This window comes from Diabrotica virgifera, chromosome 3 (genome assembly GCF_917563875.1).
Source record: "Diabrotica virgifera virgifera chromosome 3, PGI_DIABVI_V3a".
NCBI lineage: Eukaryota > Metazoa > Arthropoda > Insecta > Coleoptera > Chrysomelidae > Diabrotica > Diabrotica virgifera.
In genome coordinates, this window is record NC_065445.1 from 119268275 (window position 1) to 119290996 (window position 22722).

Sequence of the window (22722 nt, forward strand, 5' to 3'; positions counted from 1 at the left end):
TTTGTTACTAGTTCACTTCCGGTTTCACCGGAAATACCCTTAACTTATTTATTTTAAATGGGACACCCTGTATATTTTTGCAGATTTTGAAAGAACTTATTATTTTTAATTCATACATACCAAATTTGGAAGAAAGAAATAGTTAAAAAGTGTCTGTAGATAATTTTTTGTATTAAAAATAAACGAGTACTACCATCCATACTATAGACTATAGACTAAAACTATTGTTGTATTTATTTGAATTTAGCATAGTAGGTAACTGTTACTGAACTAATTGACAGAAATAAGTTTTATTCAAAATGGTTTATTTAAGTGAAAGAGATTCGCATTGAAATATTAATGATAATCGGTCATGGTGAACTCGGTCATCGTGTTAGAACTCATGACGAGGTGTGTAATATTTTTAATGAATTGCATCCTGAAAGAAATCCTATATTACGTTCAACGGTTACTAAAACATTGAAACGTTTTAATGCAGCTGGGATAATCAAAAATTTGCCAAAAACTGGAAGACCACGGACTGCAACGAACGAAGTTATTAAATTGCAATTGATTTAGAGGAATCACCTCAAACTTCCACAACAAATTTGGCACTAAACCATGGAATAAGTCAACGTTCTGTAAGGAGAATATTGAAAATGGAAAAATATCATCCGTATAAGATACAATTGGTTCAAGAATTGTCAGATGATGATTTTGACCGGCGGCTAGGGTTTTGCGAACGAATGATGGACATTTGTAACAATGACGAACATTTTGCAAGTAATGTAGTGTTTTCCGATGAGGCAACTTTATGCTTAAATGGAACCGTTAACCGCCATAACTGTAGGTATTGGTCGAATGAGAATCCTCGTTGGATTATGGAAGCACATACCCATACCCAACATCCACAAAAGTTAAATGTTTGGATGGGAATTGTTCAAAATAGACTAATAGGCCCTTTTTTCACAGACGGAAATTTGAATGGTGACAAGTATTTAAATTTACTAAATAACCAAATTATTCCTGCACTTCAACAGAATGGCCAGTTACCACAAAATTTTTGGTTTCAACAAGATGGAGCGCCTCCCCACTATGATCGACGGGTTAGGGATTTTTTGGATATGAATTTTCCAAATCAATGGATTGGACGTAGAGGATTCCTAGAGTGGCCAGCTCGTTCTCCCGACCTCAATCCGTTAGATTTTTTTCTTTGGGGTTATCTAAAATCACGGGTTTACGTTAATAGACCAACATGCTTGCAGGATTTGAGACAGAGAATAATTGATGAATGTGATCTAATACGTGGAGAAATTCTGGAAAGAGTGACTCAAGAATTTATTTATAGGCTTGCACGTTGTCAAGAGGTGAATGGTGGGCATTTTCAACATTTGAAATGATTTTTTTTTATTTTTATTATCATTGGTCTAACGTAAATAAATTAACCTATTTTTTAACTGTAAAGAGATTTATTTCTTGTTTTAATAGTTTTTTCTTCCAAACTTGGTATTTATGAATTACAAATAAAAAGTTCTTTTAAAATCTGCAAAAATATACAGGGTGTCCCATTTAAAGCAAATAAGTTAAGGGTATTTCCGGTGAAACCGGAAGTGAACTAGTAACAAAAAGTATAGCAGCAGATGCGTTTTACGTCACTGTACTTGCATGCAAAGTTTCAAAAATATTGTTCTTTTCGTTTCAAAGATATTTGCTTGGTTCCATTCTTTAGCCCAACTCTGTATGTAACTTCGAATAAACCTTTTGTCTTTACTAAATGTAGATTTTTAATCAATTTACGCACTTTTTAGTTCTTTTCCATGTCACTTGTTTCGTTTGGATAGTTTTAAATAACTTTTATTTAGCATTGTATTCTTGGTTTATTTTAATTGTTTGTTAAAGATAATAATAATCTTTGAATTATGTATCAAAATATAATTAATTCAGTGGTCAGGGATTTACAACTTTCCCCTCTAAGTATTGCATGTGAATGATATTTATATCATTAACGGTTCCGAACCCAGTAGTGAAAATGTAAATTAGAAATATTTGAATAGAAAATAATAATGTATATATTATGATCTAAAAGTAATGATAAAACAAAGCTTTTTTCATATGACTGGCCCTCTGACAAATTGTGTTCTACATACATACCGACCTACGGAATCTCAATTTAAAGGTCTCTTAGTCATTCTTCTTAAAAGTTGGTAGTTTTCGAGATATCAGCGATTTAATATCTGAAAAATGCGAAAATAGGCATGTTCGAGGCTTGAAAACTCATTACATAATGTAAATAAATATTTTTGAGGTAGCCAAGTCCCTAAATTGAAGTTTAAACATTCAATTTCAAGATTCTAAAGAGTAATTGGGGATTATTTCAATTTAGACCGTTGTTTTTTAATTTTAATTTATGAGCGTTCACTCGTCTTTTAAGCCGCCGTACCTACCACACACTATATGGTACGTCTCTGTCGCACTATACAATTGGCGTATTTAATTAGCACATTGGCAATAATTAATTGAATAAATAAATTATTAAAAAAACTATGTTAATAATAAATTATAAAATTTTAATAAATATCAAGTATGTATTTGTTGGGAATTTTTTGCATAAGTAGGTAAGTTAACAGTCGAGTGGAAGCGCATAATTAACCATAAAAAAACAAAGGACTAAATTGAAATAAGCTCCAATTACTCTTTAGAATCTTAAAATTGAATGTTTAAACTTCCATTTAGACATTTTTCAGATTTTAAATCGGTTATAACTCGAAAACTATCAACTTTTGAGAAATACAAGTGACCTTTTTTGTTTAAAATGACACAAAAAAAAACATAAAGAATATTTTGCGGGGCAAAAAATAACAATTTCTGTCCAAAAATTTCGCATGGCGCCCTTCTGATTTGTTTAAAGGACATTTTTGAACATATATTCGCAAAGAAATCGAATCAGAAATTTTTCATACGGGTGTCGGCATAAGTCAGACAAAGCTTTCGAAAAATCGACATAAGTCCGGTAACGCTCATAAGTCTGGCGAAAAAGATTAAAACGAAGCATGTTTGTGGTTTGTGCCTCAGTATAGTTTCGGAAGGTATGGTTCTTTTCATGAGCATTTTTCAGTGCGTCACAGTTTTTCGATTTCTCTCTAACGCATTAAATTGTATGTGACAGAAAAAAACGCACGTCTCTGATTACATGTCGTCGGTGACATTTATAACATTTAATCTAGTTGTTAATAGATGGCGCTAATAAGATAATATTAAATAATATTAAATTATTCTATATAAAAAAAAATTAATCTGTACAATTTATAAGACTATACAAATAAAAGAAAATACCATTTTATAAATGCAATAAACAAAATTGATTTGTCTTTATACCAAATTGCCAATAAAATGTGACAACTGTCAGATTTAACTAAAATGTCATGTTAGAATAAATGTCATAAATGTGTAGGTATTTATCACGGACTAACCTTTTTTCTATCATTTGTGACGCACTGAAAAATGCTCATGAAAAGAACCATACGTATTACGTATTCATAGGGTTTTTCATCGTTTGTCATTTGTTTCGAGCTTCTGTCATGTGTCACATAATATTAATATATCTATGCCATACGTCTTTGGTTTGTATCATTGTTATATACCAATAACGTATGACGTAAATATATTAATATTATGTGACACATGACAGAAGCTCGAAGCAAATGACTGTGAATGAAAAGCCCTATAGGGCAATTTCATCATCGATTGTCATTTGTTTCGAGCTTCTGTCATGTATCACATAATATTAATATATCTACGCCATACGGCTTTGGTTTGTATCATTGGTATATACCGTATATACCAATAACGTATGAGGTAGATATATTAATATTATGTGACACATGACAGAAGCTCGAAACAAATGACTGTGAATGAAAAGCTCTATACGTGGGTGCTCCGTGATCGCTGTAGCTGTTCAAATTGATACGGCATGCGCTCACCTACATATAAACCGCAAACCGGTTGAATCGAAGAGGGTGAGCGGCGAGCGGCGAGCACCAAAGCATCCACTATGTGGAGCTGCTACACCAAGCACCCACGTATTGCACGTATGGATACGTACCTTCAATGATAGCAAGTGGGCGTCGAGCTACTTGGCATGTGTGCGGGAGTAATACCTTAACACGTTGACGGGCAGAACGTCTATAGACGTCTAATTTTCATTGATGTAATGTGACGCAACGTCTGTAGACGACATTTTTAAAATAACGAGTTGTGACAAAAATCGGTAGATTTTACATTACATCTACAAATGCATATGAAATGTGACACGACATCCATGGTTGTTGTCGACATGTTTACAAACAATGTTATAAAACTTAATGATTACATAAACTATAAGCGCTAAAAGAATTTCAGCAATTTTCCTATTCTACTTTGCAAAATTCATATAGCGCCACAACACTTGCTTTTATACATTTGATGCTCTGTCCGTCAACGTGTGTTAATGTTTATTTTGGAGAATGGATACGCAGATGAGGAATCTTTGAGTGGTCCGCACGGTCATGTGACCGGACACCCTGTGAATTCTTCTTGTGGGGCCTTCTCATGCAATAACCGCACTTTGCAAGAGGACTACGCACCCTTCCCAACTTTAGAACTGCAATTGAAGAAGAATTTGAAAATATTCGTGAATAGTCTGACGTGCTTCGCCGGACCTGACTCTTCGTTGCAAAACGTTACAATAAATGCATTGATCAAAATGGGCATCAACTTAAAACACTTACAGTAACCTTTTTTCTTCGATTCCTTCCTGTAATTTCTTTGAATAAGTTCATTTTGACGCTGCAATTTTCTCCTAATGCAAATTTGTTGTCTGCCGACTTATTATGCCGACCCCTGTACTAGAGCGGCCTCACAACATGGACTATTAGTCCAATAAATGACCGTTTTGGAGTGTAATTTTCAGGGGCAACTCCGAATTGCATGAACATTTGGATTTAGGTTCTACTTACCCTCCACTTCAAAGTTGAATTTGTGCCGTTGGTTGCTTTAACTTGGGGGGTGAAAAATAAGCCCGAAAATGGATAAATTGATAGATTATAAGCAACTTTCGTTCTATAAAGTTTTTTACGTATGTCAATACTTTTCGAGTTAACCGCGATTGAAAATATTGATTTTTCGACAAAAAAACTACTTTTTCAGACCGTTTTTCGCAAATAATTCAAAAAGTAAATATTTTATCGAAAAAAATATTCTTAGGAAAAGTGTAGATTATAAAAAAATGAAAAAAATGGTCTATCAGTAAAGTTTATAAATTGAGTAAAAGCAAAGTTGTAGCTTATGAAAAATACGTTCTTATTCGTCTAATTCCAAATCGAATAATTCAACGCGAAATCTCCAAAAAATTAAGCACTTTTCGGGAAAAGCTTATTAACTTTTTTAAAATATCTAAAAAAAGCTTTATATTTGTTTTTTAAAAAAGTTTCTAGCATCAAAAATAAACGAAATACACTGAAAAAAAAGTTGGCCCCTTTTGTTGGTAAAAAAATCGTGAAAACCTCCCTCTATTTAGCACCCTAAATAAAATTAATCGTTACCGATTTACCATTATTTGTTTTAACTGTATGTGTATTATTTATATGATCTGTAAGTTTGATTCGTTTGAAGTGCTTATTTTTGAAAAAAATTGGTTTTATAGTAAAAAAAATTTTTTAAAAATTTTTAAAAAATTTCCTTTTTTCAAAATAACTTAAAAAGTAGGTATTAGTGATAAGAAAAATCTTAAAGAAGAAAAAAATGTAGGTTTGCTAATATAAATATGCCAGTTTCATTTTGTTTTTCCGTAAGACAAAAATTGGTTAAGATATGGCTGTTCAAAATTTGCATACACTCGTGATTAGTGACCCGTTCAAGCTTTTTCAACTATAACCTTTTCAAAAATAAGCACTTTAAACCGGTGAGACTCACAGATCATATAAAAAATAGATAATTATTGTAAGTAAATTGTTTGTAAAGCGGTAGCAATTAATTTCATTTGGGGAGCTAAACACGGGGAGATTTTCATGATTTTTTACCAAAAAAAGAGGGCCAACTTTATTTTGAGCGTAACTCGCTTATTTTTAATGCTAGAAACTTTTATAAACAATTAAAATAAAGCCTTTTATAAACACTTTAAAAACGTGCTTAATTTTTCGGTGATTTCACCTTGAAATATTCGATTTGGAATTAAACGAATAAGAACGTATTTTTCATTGAGCTACAACTTTGTTTTTACTCGATTGATAGACTTTGCTGATACACCATTTTTTTTCGGTTTTTTATAAGACTAATGATATTTTTTTCGATCAAATATTTACTTTTTTTAATATTTTTACAAGTTATTTACGAAAAACCGTCTGAAAACGTAGTTTTTTTTTTCGAAAAATAAACATTTTCAATCGCAAAAAACTCGAAAATTATTGACTTACATAAAAAACTTTATAGAATAAAAGTTGCTTAAAATCAGTCAATTTATCCATTTCCGGTCTTATCTTGAACGTATGTGTTTTCACCCTCGAGAAGGGGTGACTGTCACCCCCAAGTAAATGCAACCAACGGCACAATTTCAACTTTGAAGTGGATGGGAAGTAGAACCTAAATCCAAATTTTCATGCAATTCGGAGTTGCCCCTGAAAATTACACGGTATCGTCGTATTTCCCGTTCATTTTACTGGGCTATATTGTTTGTTTAAATTCATGTAAAACTAGACTCGTAACCTTTTTTTATACAATTGATACGCTAATGTTAGATAGACCGCAGATGCGCTTGCTCGGAATTCGTAACTGTCAGAGGTGTGCTAATTCCCATAACAAAATTTCCTCAGTATTAAATGTCATTTTTTTGTCAACATTAACACATGTAATGTAGGTTATGTTAAAGTTTTTCCATATTTCATAAGATAATTAAAATATCCGGTTTTATATATCATACCGCCTACCATAAAGTGCCTTATCATATAGTTATTTTTAGTTGTAAATGCGTGGAAATTCCAAAACAGTACGATTTAGAAGTTGACAGCTATTTGGATTTGGAACTTGCTAATATGTTGTGGAAATTACACAATGTCAACAGATCTTAGTTCTGGTATTGTATTTTTTTTTATAATATATTACACATTTTAATTTACAATCTGCTTCATCGAAGCTATAAGTAAATAGTTTTATTGTTAAATATATACCTACATGAAGAAGAAGCTGTCCTATGTCCACCCTTCTATTATATTTTTACATTAGATCATGATCATATACCTATTTAATTTGTTGTCTGTTGAACATAGTTTCTTCAGTCGTCCTGAAGATCCGAGAGGAGCGTTTCACAGTCTTACTTCATTATTTGGATGGACTTCTCAGTCCATCAAGGTAGTTCTTTGTTATTCTTCTAATTTCTTCCTCTACCAAAGGTGTAGGTAAGTCTTCCTATATGGTTTTATTGCTTAAATACCAGGGCACGTTGAATATCATTCTCAATATTTTTGATTGGACTATTTGTATTAAGTGTCTTGATATTTGATGGCTTTGCTTTGAGCAACCCCAGAGTTGGACACCATAGGTCCAAATTGATTTTATCATAGATTTATACAGGAGCAGTTTATTTTCAATAGTGCATTTTGACTTTCAACTCATAAGCCAGCTCATTTGTTGTATTTTGATGTTGATCTGGGTTTTCTTGGCTTGAATGTGTTGCTTCCAGGTTATTCTTTTGTCAAGGGTTAATTCCGAATATTTAACTTTTGTACTGACTAGTGACTGGTAATTGTGGTCTTATTCTTGGACATATATCCCTTTGGTTTGTAAAAGTAACTTGGGTTGACTTATTTCACCCTCCATTTGTTGAGCCATGTTTCCAATTTTGCAGTTGTGCAGACATGATAATGGGGGCCTCATTGACAGCGATTATGGTGGTGTCATCAGCGAATTTTGAGATTTGGGTTGTTTCAGTGGTTGTGATATCTGCGGTAAATAATAGGTAAAGGAGAGGACCCAAGACACTACCCTGTGGTACGCCTAATTTAACGGGAAAATATGTGCTGTGTTATATTTTACTTTGAAGTAACCATTCATCCAAAAAAATAGAGACAACATGTTATAAAGGATTAAATTTTCTTAAACTTATTCGGAAAGCTTGGTGGGGATGTGACACACAAACCTGTTTAATGTTTTATAAAGCTTTCACCCGATTGATAATAGATTATGGGTGTATTTTTTATGGTTCGGCCAGTAAATACGTTTTAAAAATACAAAATACTGCTTTAAGACTATGTTTGGGAGCAATGTGCTCTACTCCCTATGAACCTTTGCGTGTGGAAGCGCTAGAACCTCCCTTAGAACTCAGAAGACAATTTTTATCTGAAAAGTTTATTCTAAAATCCTATATAAAAGATCCGATATTAAGTAAGAAAATTTCTGCACTAAACTAGCTCGATTTAACAACAAAATATTGTTCTAAAAAAACCTCTCCCTCCTTATGTTCAGCATTTCGTAATACTTGCAATATGAGCAATATTATTAACAAGCCACCTCAGTCGGATTTCTTTCAGACTTTAGAAACATCAATAATTCTAATTCCCTCATACTCTGAACTTCACACACTTAGCAAAACTACCCTTAATGATTATAATGCAAAATACCCTAATCACTTACAAATATATACTGATGCTTCAAAACAAAGTGATGGTGTGGGCTGTGCTTTTTATATACCATCACTAGATGTCAAAGAAAAATTTAAATTGAATTCCAATACATCAATATTTTCAGCAAAAACCATAGCTATCATCCGACTCATTATCAGTTTTAAAAAGTTTCTCTAATCAACTAGACGAAAATTCTGTTAACGTAAATCCCTAAATCAAAGAATTAAAGATACTATTATCTAATCTAACAACTATGCAGTGTAATATAGTATTCACATGGATTAAAGCTCATATTGGACTCGAAAATAATGAAAAAGGTGGCAAAAGACTGCATTTTCAGTGGCGAAGAAACATTGAATGATATTGGACTTCAAGAATGTAATAACCATAAGTAAAACCAGATTACATGATAACTGGAAACTTCAATGGAATCAATACTGTGTAAATTGTCTGACAAGGTATACTCTTTTACATCCGAAAATCCCGACAGATTATTGGCATACAAGTTTAGATTTTTCAAGACACGATATTGTTACTATCTCTCGACTAAAATTTGGCCATGCCTGTTATCCCGCACATCTATATAAAATCACTATAATACAGTCGGATTTGTGCGAAAATTACAATACAATAAGTGACTTGGATCATATATATTTTTTGCATGTGACAAATATGTGACAAAAAGAAATTTGTTGAATATGCAGCTAATGCAAGAAAACGTTTATCCCCCATATAATCTGATGAACTTACTAGCTTTGAACAAACCGTCAATCTTTAGGATTCTTCTAAATTATGTTAAGTCATGTAAATTGAAACTTTAGATTATAAAATTAGTCGTGTAAATTAATATTACCCCGTATCCCTACTTAGTATGTGGATAGTCACCCTGAACGATCTGGGTGCGAAAAGTTTTTTCCCCTTACCTACCCTGGATTGTTTTTGTAATAGATTAGAAGATGGATTCGTAATGGTCTTGGTGTATGGTGAGGCGTCGATTTCAAGAAGTGTTGCTGGCTAAATGGGCACAGTTCCCAAAGACCATAAAAGAAAAAAAATCTTCAATATCGTCGCCTCAAAGCAACAGTAGGATATGGCATATCCTACTGTTGCACGAGAAGTGATATTGGACCGATGCGATGTGTGTGTATAGAAGCATATACGGTGCACTCGTACAACAGTAGGATATGCCATATCCTACTGTTGTTTTGAGGCGACGATATGTAGGATTTCATAATTATACTAAAATCACAATAAAGATGCACTAGAAATAAACAAACCAAGACACATTGAATGTAACAAGGAGCACTCCCAAATCATAATTTACAATATTTATATAAATTGTAATGTTGTTCTGAAGCTGTTTCTTTGTGGTATCTCATACAAATTATTATTATTATATTATTTAGCATTATTTTTATATCTACTTATGTATTATTAATATTATTTATATTTTAAAATAACATTTTTTTTATTTTAAACAACACCGAGGCGGTGCCTTAGTTATTTACAACTAGCTACAAAATATTAGACTAACGAGCAAATTTTTTTTAATGATAAAACTAAAAACTTGTGTTTGTTGAGTTCTCCCCAATGGTATTCCTCAATTTTTTTAACCAGCTTAAACCTAGCACTTAACACCCACAATATACATAACATATAAAATCAGAGTTTGGTGTTAATTTTGAGAGTAAACTGAATGTAAAACCAAATACTTATCATGTCGAGATAGTATCCTGAGGTTTTTTCCTGGTTTTTCGTCGTGATTTACTATGGAATCACTAACACAGGGACCCCGCCACCATATGTGCAAAGTGTGCAATGCACACGGGCGCCAAAACCGAGGGTCAAAAATTACAAAAATATTTACAAAAAAAATCAAAAAGCAAAAATTAATTTTAAAATAAAAGTTGAAACATTAAATAGTTCAGATTTACTTTGTTTGGATGACATTATTAGTCTTTCTATGGATATAAAATAAAAAATCCCGCTATAAAAATAACAAACACCCATTCCGTAGACAAAACTGTAGATAAGAAATACATAACTATGCCCTGATTTCGTGGAAAATTCCAAACATGTAGGTGTTTACCTTGGTTGAGCAATAGTGTATGGGCGGTAATTCTAGCTTTGTTCCAACATGAACTTTTGGACGGTCCACGACAATCACCGTCCTGCGTAGTACCATGGAACGTATTATTTCGTTCCCATGGAACCCATAGAACGTTAATTAACTAGTAACGAAACGGTAATCTGACGGTTCTTGGTCGTGTTGGAACAAACCTTCTCTATCTCATCGATAAGCGAACGATTGTGTGGCGCTCAAATGATGAATCGACAAGATTTGAAAATCGCATACCTATCAAATAACTAATTAGAACGAGCTGTATGGTCGCCCCCCGTTAGCGAAATTATTCCAATTCCATTTTTTGCACAAACTTACTCAAAAAGAGGTCCTTTTAACAAATTAACAGGGTGCCAGGAGGAACCTTCTTCTTCTTCTTCTTATAATAGGCCTCTTGGCCTGTTCTTACCGATTTTGAGCTTGTATTTATAGCTGTGATGTTGACTGCCAGCTATCTCGCCACCTTTTAAAGAGCCTTCCTATTGGTCTCTTGCCTGTTGGCTTCGAATCCCTGGCTATACGGGCTATTCTCTCGCTGTCCATTGCTGATTCCACTCTCGTCGTCTCTGTCTTCCCCACAGTACTATATCTTTTATGTTACAGAGATCTCTTATTCTGTTGTTCGGTATTCTGTCTCTCAGTGTTTTCCCAGTTATTGACCTCAGCGTTCTCATTTCTGATGTTCTCAGTATCCTCTTGGTTTCTGCTGTGCCACATCTTGTTTCTATCGCGTACGTCATGATCGGTCTTACACATGATTTGTATATGCGTACTTTCCCTTCCAGCCTCATATCTTTGTTTCTCCAGATGACATCCCTCAGACATGTCATCCCTCCAGATGACATCCCTCAATGACACGTAATTGGCTTTATTTGCTTGCTTTCGGACGCTCTCTTTAACATCTCCATAACTACATATTTCGATTCCCAGATATTGGAATCTCTAGACTTGTTCAATTAGTTCGTTGTTAATTACTAATTTGCATCTTATGGGTTCCCTTGACACTACCAGGAATTTTGTCTTGGCTGTTGATATTTTCATGTTGTAGTTCTTCGCCACTGTATTGAAAGTTTGTGCCATTCGCTGTAGGTTATCCTCGTTATCGGAGATTAAGATTGCGTCGTCAGCATAACAGAGGATTTTTATTTGTTTTTCCGCCATCTTATATCCTTTTCCAGTACCTTTAATTTTTTGTATGATTTTGTCCATGACTAAATTAAAAAGCAATGGGCTCAAGCTATCCCCTTGTCTGATTTCCGAGTTGATTTCTACTTTCGGTGTTAGTTCATTCTCGACTTTTATTCTGGTTTTGTTCTTCGTATTAATGTCTTTAATTATCCTTATCATCTTGTTGGGCTGATTTTTCTCCTTTAGCAATCTTACCACATCTTCCAATCTTACACAATCGAAGGCCTTAGTCAGATCTATCAAGCACATAAATGCAGGTTTATTATATTCCAGTGCTTTCTCAGTAATTTGTCTGGCTATGAATATGGCGTCTATTGTGGACCTATTTTTCCGAAAACCTTGTTGTTCCTCACTAATTGTGTATTCTTCATTTATTTTATTGGCAAGTATTTTTGTTAAGAGTTTAAGAGTTGTGCTCAGCAAGGTGATGGTACGGTAGTTGCTAGGGTCTTTGCTGTTTCCTCTCTTGTGTATAGGTATTGTTATACTCGTCCTCCACTGGTCTGGTACACGCTGGCTACATATTATTTCTTGAAAGAGGATCTCTATGTTTTCGATTAAGGTTTCTCCTCCGTATTTCAGGAGTTCATTTGGTATCCCGTCGGGTCCTGGTGCTTTTCTATTTTTTAATTTACGTATGTTATTCCTTATTTCTTCTTTTGTGATTTCTAGTTCTGTGTCTATGTTGGATTCGTCTTCATTTCCTGTTTCTTCCTCTTCTTCAGGTACTATAGTATCTTCCTTATATAGTTCTTCTATATAGGCGGTCCATTGTTCTGCTTCTATTTTATTTAAAGTTCTATATTCGTTAATGGGTTTTTTCCTATTTTTTAGTATTTTCCATTTTCTTTGCGCCCCATACAAATCGTGTTCCATTTCTTTGGTAAAGCGTGTCCAATATTCCCTTTTTATATTTTTCGACCCAGGAGGAACCGAGGTCGAAAAATTGTTAAAACAATTTTTTTAAAACAAATTCACAAAAATAATTTTCTCATTTCGAATAAATTTTTTTTATATCCCCTGGGCCATTTTGAGTAAAAAAGGTCTCTTGCCATTTTTCACTAAAACTGATTGTTGTCGAGTTAAAAGCGATTTGAAATTTAAAAAATGCGAAAATGGCCATTTTTAAGGCTTAATAACTCGATCAAAAATTATTATTATGAAAGTCAAAAAGAGACACCAAATCAAAGTTTAAAACCCGTTTTTCAAGATCCTGAAGAAATTTTTGTCATTATTTTATTACAACGCTGTTGTTTTCAATTAATATTAACAATTAGCGCTATTATAGTCCAGGCTGTATCGTTGCCCACGTTAGCAAAATTATTTCGATTAGATTGTTTTACAAAGACTTACTCGAAAATAGGTCCTTATAGCAAATCCACAGGATTCCAGGCGGCCGGAATCTTGGTCGAAAAATTGTTTTCCACCTACCTCTATCCAAAGTATGCATTCCCTGGACTCTTTGTAGGGAGCAAATTCTTACTTTTCCTCCCTAGGGAGAGAAAGTACTTTTACTCCCTAGGGAGTAAAAGTACAAAAAAAGTAAAAGTGACGTCATGGTATTTCTAGGGAGTAAAAGTACAAAAAACGTAAAAGTAAAAGTGACGTCATGGTATTTCATTGATGAAATATAACTTATTGACGCCCTTTACAATATCTATTTTCTATTACGTAAGTATCTATACATTTTAACGTTTGTTTATAAAACACCCTGTATTTTGCAGAATGCCAAAAAACAGTAAATTGTTATTTTGATTTAACAATGTTTACATTAATAATATGACTTATATTTGACAGTTGACAGTTATACTGTACCTACTTGTTAGTTTTGGTTCTCTAATAAATTTGGTTAGTTAGTTACATAAATAAATGATTTAAAAATGAAAAAATGACTTGTTAATTGAGGGAGGTGGAAAAGCCATATGTATAACATGAGAGTAAAGTGCCTTTTGCTCTATTAAATGATTAATTTTTACAAATAGCTATTAATAGCTATTTGTATAACAAGGGAGCAAAGTACTACTTTTCCTCCCGAGAATGAAGTTTACTGTTAATGAAGTTTACAGTAATCATTCAGGGGAGGAAAAGGCACTTTCCTCCCATGTTATACATATGATTTTTCCACCTCACTCAAATAACATGTCATTTTTTCATTTTTAAATAATTTATTTCTGTAATTATTATCTAAACTAAAACTCACAAGTAGGTACAGTATAAGTCAATTGTCAAATAAAAGTCAAATTATTAATAATGTAAACATTCTTAAATAAAAATAACAATTTACTCAAATTTACTGTTTTTTATCATTCTGCAAAATACAGTGTGTTCTATAAATAAACGTTAAAATGGATAAGGGTACTTAGGTATGTAATAGAAAATAGAACATAATATAAGGCGTCAATAAGTTATTTCATCGATGACATACCATGACCTCACTTTTACTTTTACTCCCTAGGGAGTAAAAGTACTTTGTCTCCCTAGGGTGGAAAAGTACGACTTTGCTCCCTACAATGAGACCAGGAAATGTATACTTTGGGTAGAGGTAGGTGGAACACATTTTTTTTAAACAAATTCACAAAAAGAATTTTCTCACTCCGAGCAATTTTTTTTAAATAATTTGGGTCATTGTGAGCAAAAAAGGTCTCTTTTGATTTTTCTCTAAAATTGATTGTTGTCGAGTTATATGGCCATTTTAGCAATTTTCATATCTTAAATCGCGTATAACTCGACAACAATCCGTTTAAGAGAAAAATGACAAGGGACTTTTTTACTCAGAATGACCCAAGTTATCTAAAAAAATTTGTTCGAAATGAAATTTTTTTTGTGAATTTGTTTAATAAAAATTGTTTAAACAAATTTTCGACCACGGCACTGTCTGGCACCCAGTGGATTTGTTTGTAGGCCTCTTTTTGAGTAAGTTTGTGCAAAAAAATCGAATTGGAATAATTTCGCTAAAGGGGGCGACGATACAGCCCCATCTAAATGGACAAAATTTGAAAATCACGTTACTCTGGGTTCGTCATCCACAAAAAGGTGAGATGTTGTGAGAAAAAATGTTCTCGGGTTAAGTTTAAACCCCGTAAGTGTGACAAGATGGTCCAGCAGAATTAATTCAATAAAGCCGCTTAAATTTTATTCAATTCAGATTTGCTATGATGTTGCAATGATGTTATTTGTTCCTATTTTGCTTTATTTCAAGCACCTACCTACCTACTTTCAAAAAGATAAATAAAAAACATTATCAAAATGCCTTAAGGGGCGCCAAAATCCTTTTTTGCACACAGGCGCCAGTAGTTCTTACTATTAGTCTTTTTAAAGACAAATCACATCCTATGATTTTTGTGACAGATATTCTTGAGTTAAAGTTGATTTCATGTAATTGAATGAACTATCTTTCAGTAAAGTCGTAAAGGAACACAACTCATAAATATTGGCAGTATCATTTTAAAGTCTTCTACTTTAAAAGTAGTATAGGTATGTCTGAATTGCCAATATGAATGACTCAGATTAAATTAAATTATGAGAAGAATTTTTTTACTAAGCAACAACATTTGTTTAAATTTATTAACACTTGCCACCAAGTGTAACATTAATGTATACTCTCTATAGTCTAGCGTGTAACATTATTGTACACTTGGAGTGTTTCACTTTTAACACTGGTTAGACCGGGCAGTATCGTCGCCCCCGCTAGCGAAATTATTCCGATTCGATTTTTTTGCACAAACTTACTCAAAACGAAGTCCTTATAACATATCCACAGGGTGCCGGGCGGTGCCGCACAGTGGTCCTTTCTGACGATCTATGGTTGCAAAAGTATTACACCACAATTAGTCGGAGAGATAGAAGCGGATTTTGTGCGTGATAAGTAATATGGAAAACTATACGGGAATATGTTGAATTAGTTGTGTACATGACTTTCCCCAACGGCCGGAAACCAGAGTGGGGGACGAGGGTAGTTATAAGGGGTCAAAGACGCGGTTTTTATTGATTTTTTTTGTGACGCTCATGATCGAGATAGTGCACCAAAATTTGGGAATAAGTAGGTCATGATGTAAATAAGTAAAATCTCCAGGGGTGGAATGCTGCTAGGCCGACAACGGGATGGGGGTAGGGGTAATTATAAAAAATATAAAGGGTTTTTTTGCGATGTTCGTGACTGAGATAGTGCACCAAAATTTGGAAATAAGTGGACCATAACATAACTAAGTAAAATCCCCAGAGCCGGAAACCAGAGTAGGGGACGAGGGTAGTTATAAGGGGTCAAAGTCGCGGTTTTTATTATTTTTTTGTGATGCTCATGATCGAGAAAGTGCACCAAAATATGGTAATAAGTAGGTCATGACGTAAGTAAGTACAATTTCCCGAGGCGGAAAGTTGCGTGCCGACAAAGGGGTGGGGGCAGGGGTTAATATAAAAATTATAAGGGATTTTGTGACGTTCGTGATCGAGATAGAGAACCAAAATTTGGGAGTAAGTAGATCATGACGTAACTAAGCAAAATCTCCAGGGGCGGAAACCAGAGTTGTGGATGAGGGTAGTTTTAAGGGGTCAAAGTTACAGTTTTTATTTTTTTTTGTGACGCATCACAACATTTGCCCGCCACGTAGCGTTCCGCCCCTGGAGATTTTACTTAGTAATATCATGATCTACTTATTCCCAAATTTTGGGGCACTATCTCCATCATGAGCGTCACAAAAAAATAATAAATACCGCTACTTTGACCCCTTATAACTACCCTCGTCCCCCCCTCTGGTTTCCGGCTCTTGGGGAAAGTCATGTACACAACTAATTCAATAATATATAGTTTTCCATATTACTTATCACGCACAAAATCCCCTCCCAGCTCTTAGACTAAATACAAGGGACTGAAAATTCGTATACAGGTAAAACATTGTTGTATATGTAAAATACAAGAACCTACAAAAATTTAAAAAATATAGAAAGAGCACGTTCGAGCACACAAGAGTAACTTTTTCTGAGAGATAAATAAATAAAGTAACAATAATAAAATAGTTTAGCAACAATCCCGAACAATCCCAAAAGTTCTACTCTATTAAAATGTTTACAAATTCTTGTTTTAGTGCTAATCTGTCATCATCTTTACAATCAAATATTTTTTTATCAACAAAGGACAAAGGTACAACTATTGTTTTATAATATTGTAAATATACCTGTTCGCTCGACTTCCATTTCAAAAAAATATTAAAATAACAGTTTTAGGTACACTTAAATTCACTTCGAAAGGGCGCGGGGCTGGTAAATTGCCTGAAACTACTGAACGTAAGTTAGGTAAAGAAGTACAACTTTCGGTTTCAATTGTTCACTTCGAGGTGGGAGTTGAGTTCTAACAACGATTTATTTTGTTTACCTGGTTATCTAGGTATTCAATGAGTGTCATTACAACCGATTATTTAAAGTTGAATTTTATACCTTTTGCAACCATAGATTATGAAAAAGGACCAACGTGTGCCGTGGTCGAAAAATTTTTTAAACAATTTTTTTTAAACAAATTCACAAAAATAATTTTTTTATTTCCAATAATTTTTTTTAGATAATTTGGGTCATTCTGAACACAAAAGGTCTCTTGTCATTTTTCTCTAAAATTGACTGTTGTCGAGTTATACGCGATTAAAAATTTGAAAAATGCGAAAATGGCTATTTTCAAGGCTTCATAACTCGATTAAAAATGATTATTATGAAATTCAAAAACTAATAAAATCAAGACTCAAATACCTTCTTCAACGACCTGAAGAGATTTTTGTCATTATTTTATTACAAAGCTGTTATTTTTAGTTATTAACAATTAGCGCTATAGTCCAACTGTATCGTCGCCCCCGTTAGCGGAACTATTTTGATTCGATTTTTTTGCACAAACTTACTCAAAAAGAGGACTGTATAACATATCCACAGGGTGCCGGGCGGTGCCGTGGTCGAAAAATTTTTTAAACAATTTTTTTTAAACAAATTCACAAAAATAATTTTTTTATTTCCAACAATTTTTTTAGATAATTTGGGTCATTCTGAGCAAAAAAGGTATATTGTCATTTTTCTCTAGAATTGACTGTTGTCGAGTTATGTGCGATTAAAAATTTGAAAAATGCGAAAATGGCCATTGTTGAAGCGGATGAATTAGAATAATTGCCGTGATTGATTCTATTATAAAATATTATTTAACTTATCGATAGTTGATGAAAAATTGAATAACATTCGCAAAAAAATAAATAAACAATAATATACTTGCAAAATAAATAAACAAAACAAAGTTTTAAACTTTGATGTGGTCACTTTCTGACTTTCTTTATAATAATTTTCAATCGAGTTATTAATCCTTAAAAATGGCCAATTTCCCATTTTTCACATTTTAAATCGCGTATAACTCGACAACAATCAATTTGAGACAAAAACTACAAGAGACCTTTTTTGCTTAGAATGACCCAAATTATCTAAAAAAAATTGTTGGAAATGAAAAAATTATTTTTGTGAATTTGTTTAAAAAAAAATTCACAAAAATAATTTTTTGACCACGGCACCGGCCGGCACCCTGTGGATATGTTATAAGGACCTCTTTTTGAGTAAGTTTGTGCAAACAAATCTAATCAAAATAGTTCCGCTAACGGGGGCGACAATACAGTTGGACTATAGCGCTAATTGTTAATAACTAAAAATAACAGCTTTGTAATAAAATAATGACAAAAATCTCTTCAGGACGTTGAAGAAAGTATTTGAATCTTGATTTTGTCACTTTTTGAATTTCATAATAATAATTTTTAATCGAGTTATAAAGCCTTGAAAATGGCGATTTTCGCATTTTTCAAATTTTTAATCGCGTATAACTCGACAAAAGTCAATTTTAGAGAAAAATGACAAGAGACCTTTTTTGCTCAGAATGACCCAAATTACCTAAAAAAAATTGATGGAAATGAAAAAATTATTTTTGTGAATTTGTTTAAAAAAAATTGTTTTAAAAATTTTTCGACCACGGCACCGCCAGGCACCCTCTGGATATGTTATAAGGACCTCTTTTTGAGTAATTTTGTGCAAAAAAATCTAATCGAAATAGTTCCGCTAACGGGGGCGACGATACAGTTAGACTATAGCGCTAATTGTTAATAACTAAAAATAACAGCTTTGTAATAAAATAATGACAAAAATCTCTTCAGGACGCTGAAGAAGGTATTTAAATCTTGATTTTTTCACTTTTTGAATTTCATAATAATCATTTTTAATCGCGTATAAGTCGACAACAGTCAATTTTAGAGAAAAATGACAAGAGACCTTTTTTGCTCAGAATGACCCAAATTATCTAAAAAAAATTATATGTCTGAATTGCCAATATCAATGACTCAGATTAAATTAAATTATTAGAAGAATTTTTTTACTAAGCAACAACATTTGTTTAAATTTATTAACACTTGCCACCAAGTGTAACATTAATGTATACTCTCTATAGTCTAGCGTGTAACATTATTGTACACTTGGGAGTGTTTCACTTTTAACACTAGTTAGACCGGGCAGTATCGTCGCCCCCCGCTAGCGAAATTATTCCGATTCGATTTTTTTGCACAAACTTACTCAAAACGAAGTCCTTATAACATATCCACAGGGTGCCGGGCGGTGCCGTGGTCGAAAAATTTTTTAAACAATTTTTTTAAACAAATTCACAAAAATAATTTTTTCGTTTCCAATATTTTTTTTAGATAATTTCGGTCATTCTGAACACAAAAGGTCTCTTGTCATTTTTCTCTAAAATTGACTGTTGTCGAGTTATACGCGATTAAAAATTTGAAAAAATGCGAAAATGGCTATTTTCAAGGCTTCATAACTCGATTAAAAATGATTATTATGAAATTCAAAAACTAATAAAATCAAGACTCAAATACCTTCTTCAGCGACCTGAAGAGATTTTTGTCATTATTTTATTACAAAGCTGTTATTGTTAGTTATTAACCATTAGCGCTATAGTCCAACTGTATCGTCGCCCCCGTTAGCGGAACTATTTTGATTCGATTTTTTTGCACAAACTTACTCAAAAAGAGGACTGTATAACATATCCACAGGGTGCCGGACGGTGCCGTGGTCGAAAAATTTTTTAAACAATTTTTTTTAAACAAATTCACAAAAATAATTTTTTTATTTCCAACAATTTTTTTAGATAATTTGGGTCATTCTGAGCAAAAAAGGTATATTGTCATTTTTCTCTAGAATTGACTGTTGTCGAGTTATGTGCGATTAAAAATTTGAAAAATGCGAAAATGGCCATTGTTGAAGCGGATGAATTAGAATAATTGCCGTGATTGATTCTATTATAAAATATTATTTAACTTATCGATAGTTGATGAAAAATTGAATACCATTCGCAAAAAAAATAAATAAACAATAATATACTTGCAAAATAAATAAACAAAACAAAGTTTTAAACTTTGATGTGGTCACTTTCTGACTTTCTTTATAATAATTTTCAATCGAGTTATTAATCCTTAAAAATGGCCAATTTCCCATTTTTCAAATTTTAAATCGCGTATAACTCGACAACAATCAATTTGAGACAAAAACTACAAGAGACCTTTTTTGCTTAGAATGACCCAAATTATCTAAAAAAAAATTGTTGGAAATGAAAAAATTATTTTTGTGAATTTGTTTAAAAAAATTCACAAAAATAATTTTTTGACCACGGCACCGGCCGGCACCCTGTGGATATGTTATAAGGACCTCTTTTTGAGTAAGTTTGTGCAAACAAATCTAATCAAAATAGTTCCGCTAACGGGGGCGACAATACAGTTGGACTATAGCGCTAATTGTTAATAACTAAAAATAACAGCTTTGTAATAAAATAATGACAAAAATCTCTTCAGGACGTTGAAGAAAGTATTTGAATCTTGATTTTGTCACTTTTTGAATTTTATAATAATAATTTTTAATCGAGTTATAAAGCCTTGAAAATGGCGATTTTCGCATTTTTCAAATTTTTAATCGCGTATAACTCGACAAAAATCAATTTTAGAGAAAAATGACAAGAGACCTTTTTTGCTCAGAATGACCCAAATTACCTAAAAAAATTGATGGAAATGAAAAAATTATTTTTGTGAATTTGTTTAAAAAAAATTGCTTAAAAAATTTTTCGACCACGGCACCGCCAGGCACCCTCTGGATATGTTATAAGGACCTCTTTTTGAGTAATTTTGTGCAAAAAAATCTAATCGAAATAGTTCCGCTAACGGGGGCGACGATACAGTTAGGACTATAGCGCTAATTGTTAATAACTGAAAATAACAGCTTTGTAATAAAATAATGATATGAACAAAATATGACAAAAATCTCTTCAGGACGCTGAAGAAGGTATTTAAATCTTGATTTTTTCACTTTTTGAATTTCATAATAATCATTTTTAATCGAGTTATGAAGCCTTGAAAATGGCGATTTTCGCATTTTTCAAATTTTTAATCGCGTATAACTCGACAAAAATCAATTTTAGAGAAAAATGACAAGAGACCTTTTTTGCTCAGAATGACCCAAATTACATAAAAAAAATTGATGGAAATGAAAAAATTATTTTTGTGAATTTGTTTAAAAAAAATTGTTTTAAAAAATTTTTCGACCACGGCACCGGCCGGCACCCTGTGGATATGTTATAAGGACCTCTTTTTGAGTAAGTTTGTGCAAACAAATCTAATCAAAATAGTTCCGCTAACGGGGGCAACAATACAGTTGGACTATAGCGCTAATTGTTAATAACTAAAAATAACAGCTTTGTAATAAAATAATGACAAAAATCTCTTCAGGACGTTGAAGAAAGTATTTGAATCTTGATTTTGTCACTTTTTGAATTTTATAATAATAATTTTTAATCGAGTTATAAAGCCTTGAAAATGGCGATTTTCGCATTTTTCAAATTTTTAATCGCGTATAACTCGACAAAAATCAATTTTAGAGAAAAATGACAAGAGACCTTTTTTGCTCAGAATGACCCAAATTACATAAAAAAAATTGATGGAAATGAAAAATTATTTTTGTGAATTTGTTTAAAAAAAATTGTTTTAAAAAATTTTTCGACCACAGCACCGGCCGGCACCCTGTGGATATGTTATAAGGACCTCTTTTTGAGTAAGTTTGTGCAAACAAATCTAATCAAAATAGTTCCGCTAACGGGGGCAACAATACAGTTGGACTATAGCGCTAATTGTTAATAACTAAAAATAACAGCTTTGTAATAAAATAATGACAAAAATCTCTTCAGAACGTTGAAGAAAGTATTTGAATCTTGATTTTGTCACTTTTTGAATTTCATAATAATAATTTTTAATCGAGTTATAAAGCCTTGAAAATGGCGATTTTCGCATTTTTCAAATTTTTAATCGCGTATAACTCAAAAAAATCAATTCTAGAGAAAAATGACAAGAGACCTTTTTTTGCCCAGAATGACCCAAATTACCTAAAAAAATTGATGGAAATGAAAAAATTATTTTTGTGAATTTGTTTAAAAAAAAATTGTTTAAAAAATTTTTCGACCACGGCACCGCCAGGCACCCTCTGGATATGTGATAAGGACCTCTTTTTAAGTAATTTTGTAATTTTGTGCAAAAAAATCTAATCGAAATAGTTCCGCTAACGGGGGCGACGATACAGTTAGACTATAGCGCTAATTGTTAATAACTAAAAATAACAGCTTTGTAATAAAATAATGACAAAAATCTCTTCAGGACGCTGAAGAAGGTATTTAAATCTTGATTTTTTCACTTTTTGAATTTCATAATAATCATTTTTAATCGAGTTATGAAGCCTTGA

The 22722-nt window shown here is 32.7% G+C and overlaps 1 protein-coding gene across 3 annotated transcripts in view; it reads left to right on the top strand.

Moving 5' to 3' along the window:
- The first annotated feature begins 6777 nt into the window (after positions 1 to 6777).
- Positions 6778 to 22722, top strand: part of LOC126881273 (sorting nexin-8-like) — a 117365-nt gene continuing 101420 nt past the window's right edge. The window contains exons 1-2 of one of the 3 annotated variants that reach the window (XM_050645455.1): positions 6778 to 6864; positions 6971 to 7084. In XM_050645455.1, coding sequence (XP_050501412.1) covers positions 7063 to 7084 — 22 coding nt within the window. In that variant the 5' untranslated portion in view covers positions 6778 to 6864; positions 6971 to 7062. Of the gene's footprint in view, positions 7085 to 22722 lie in introns of all 3 variants that reach the window. The other 2 variants (XM_050645454.1, XM_050645453.1) reach the window with 2 other exon arrangements.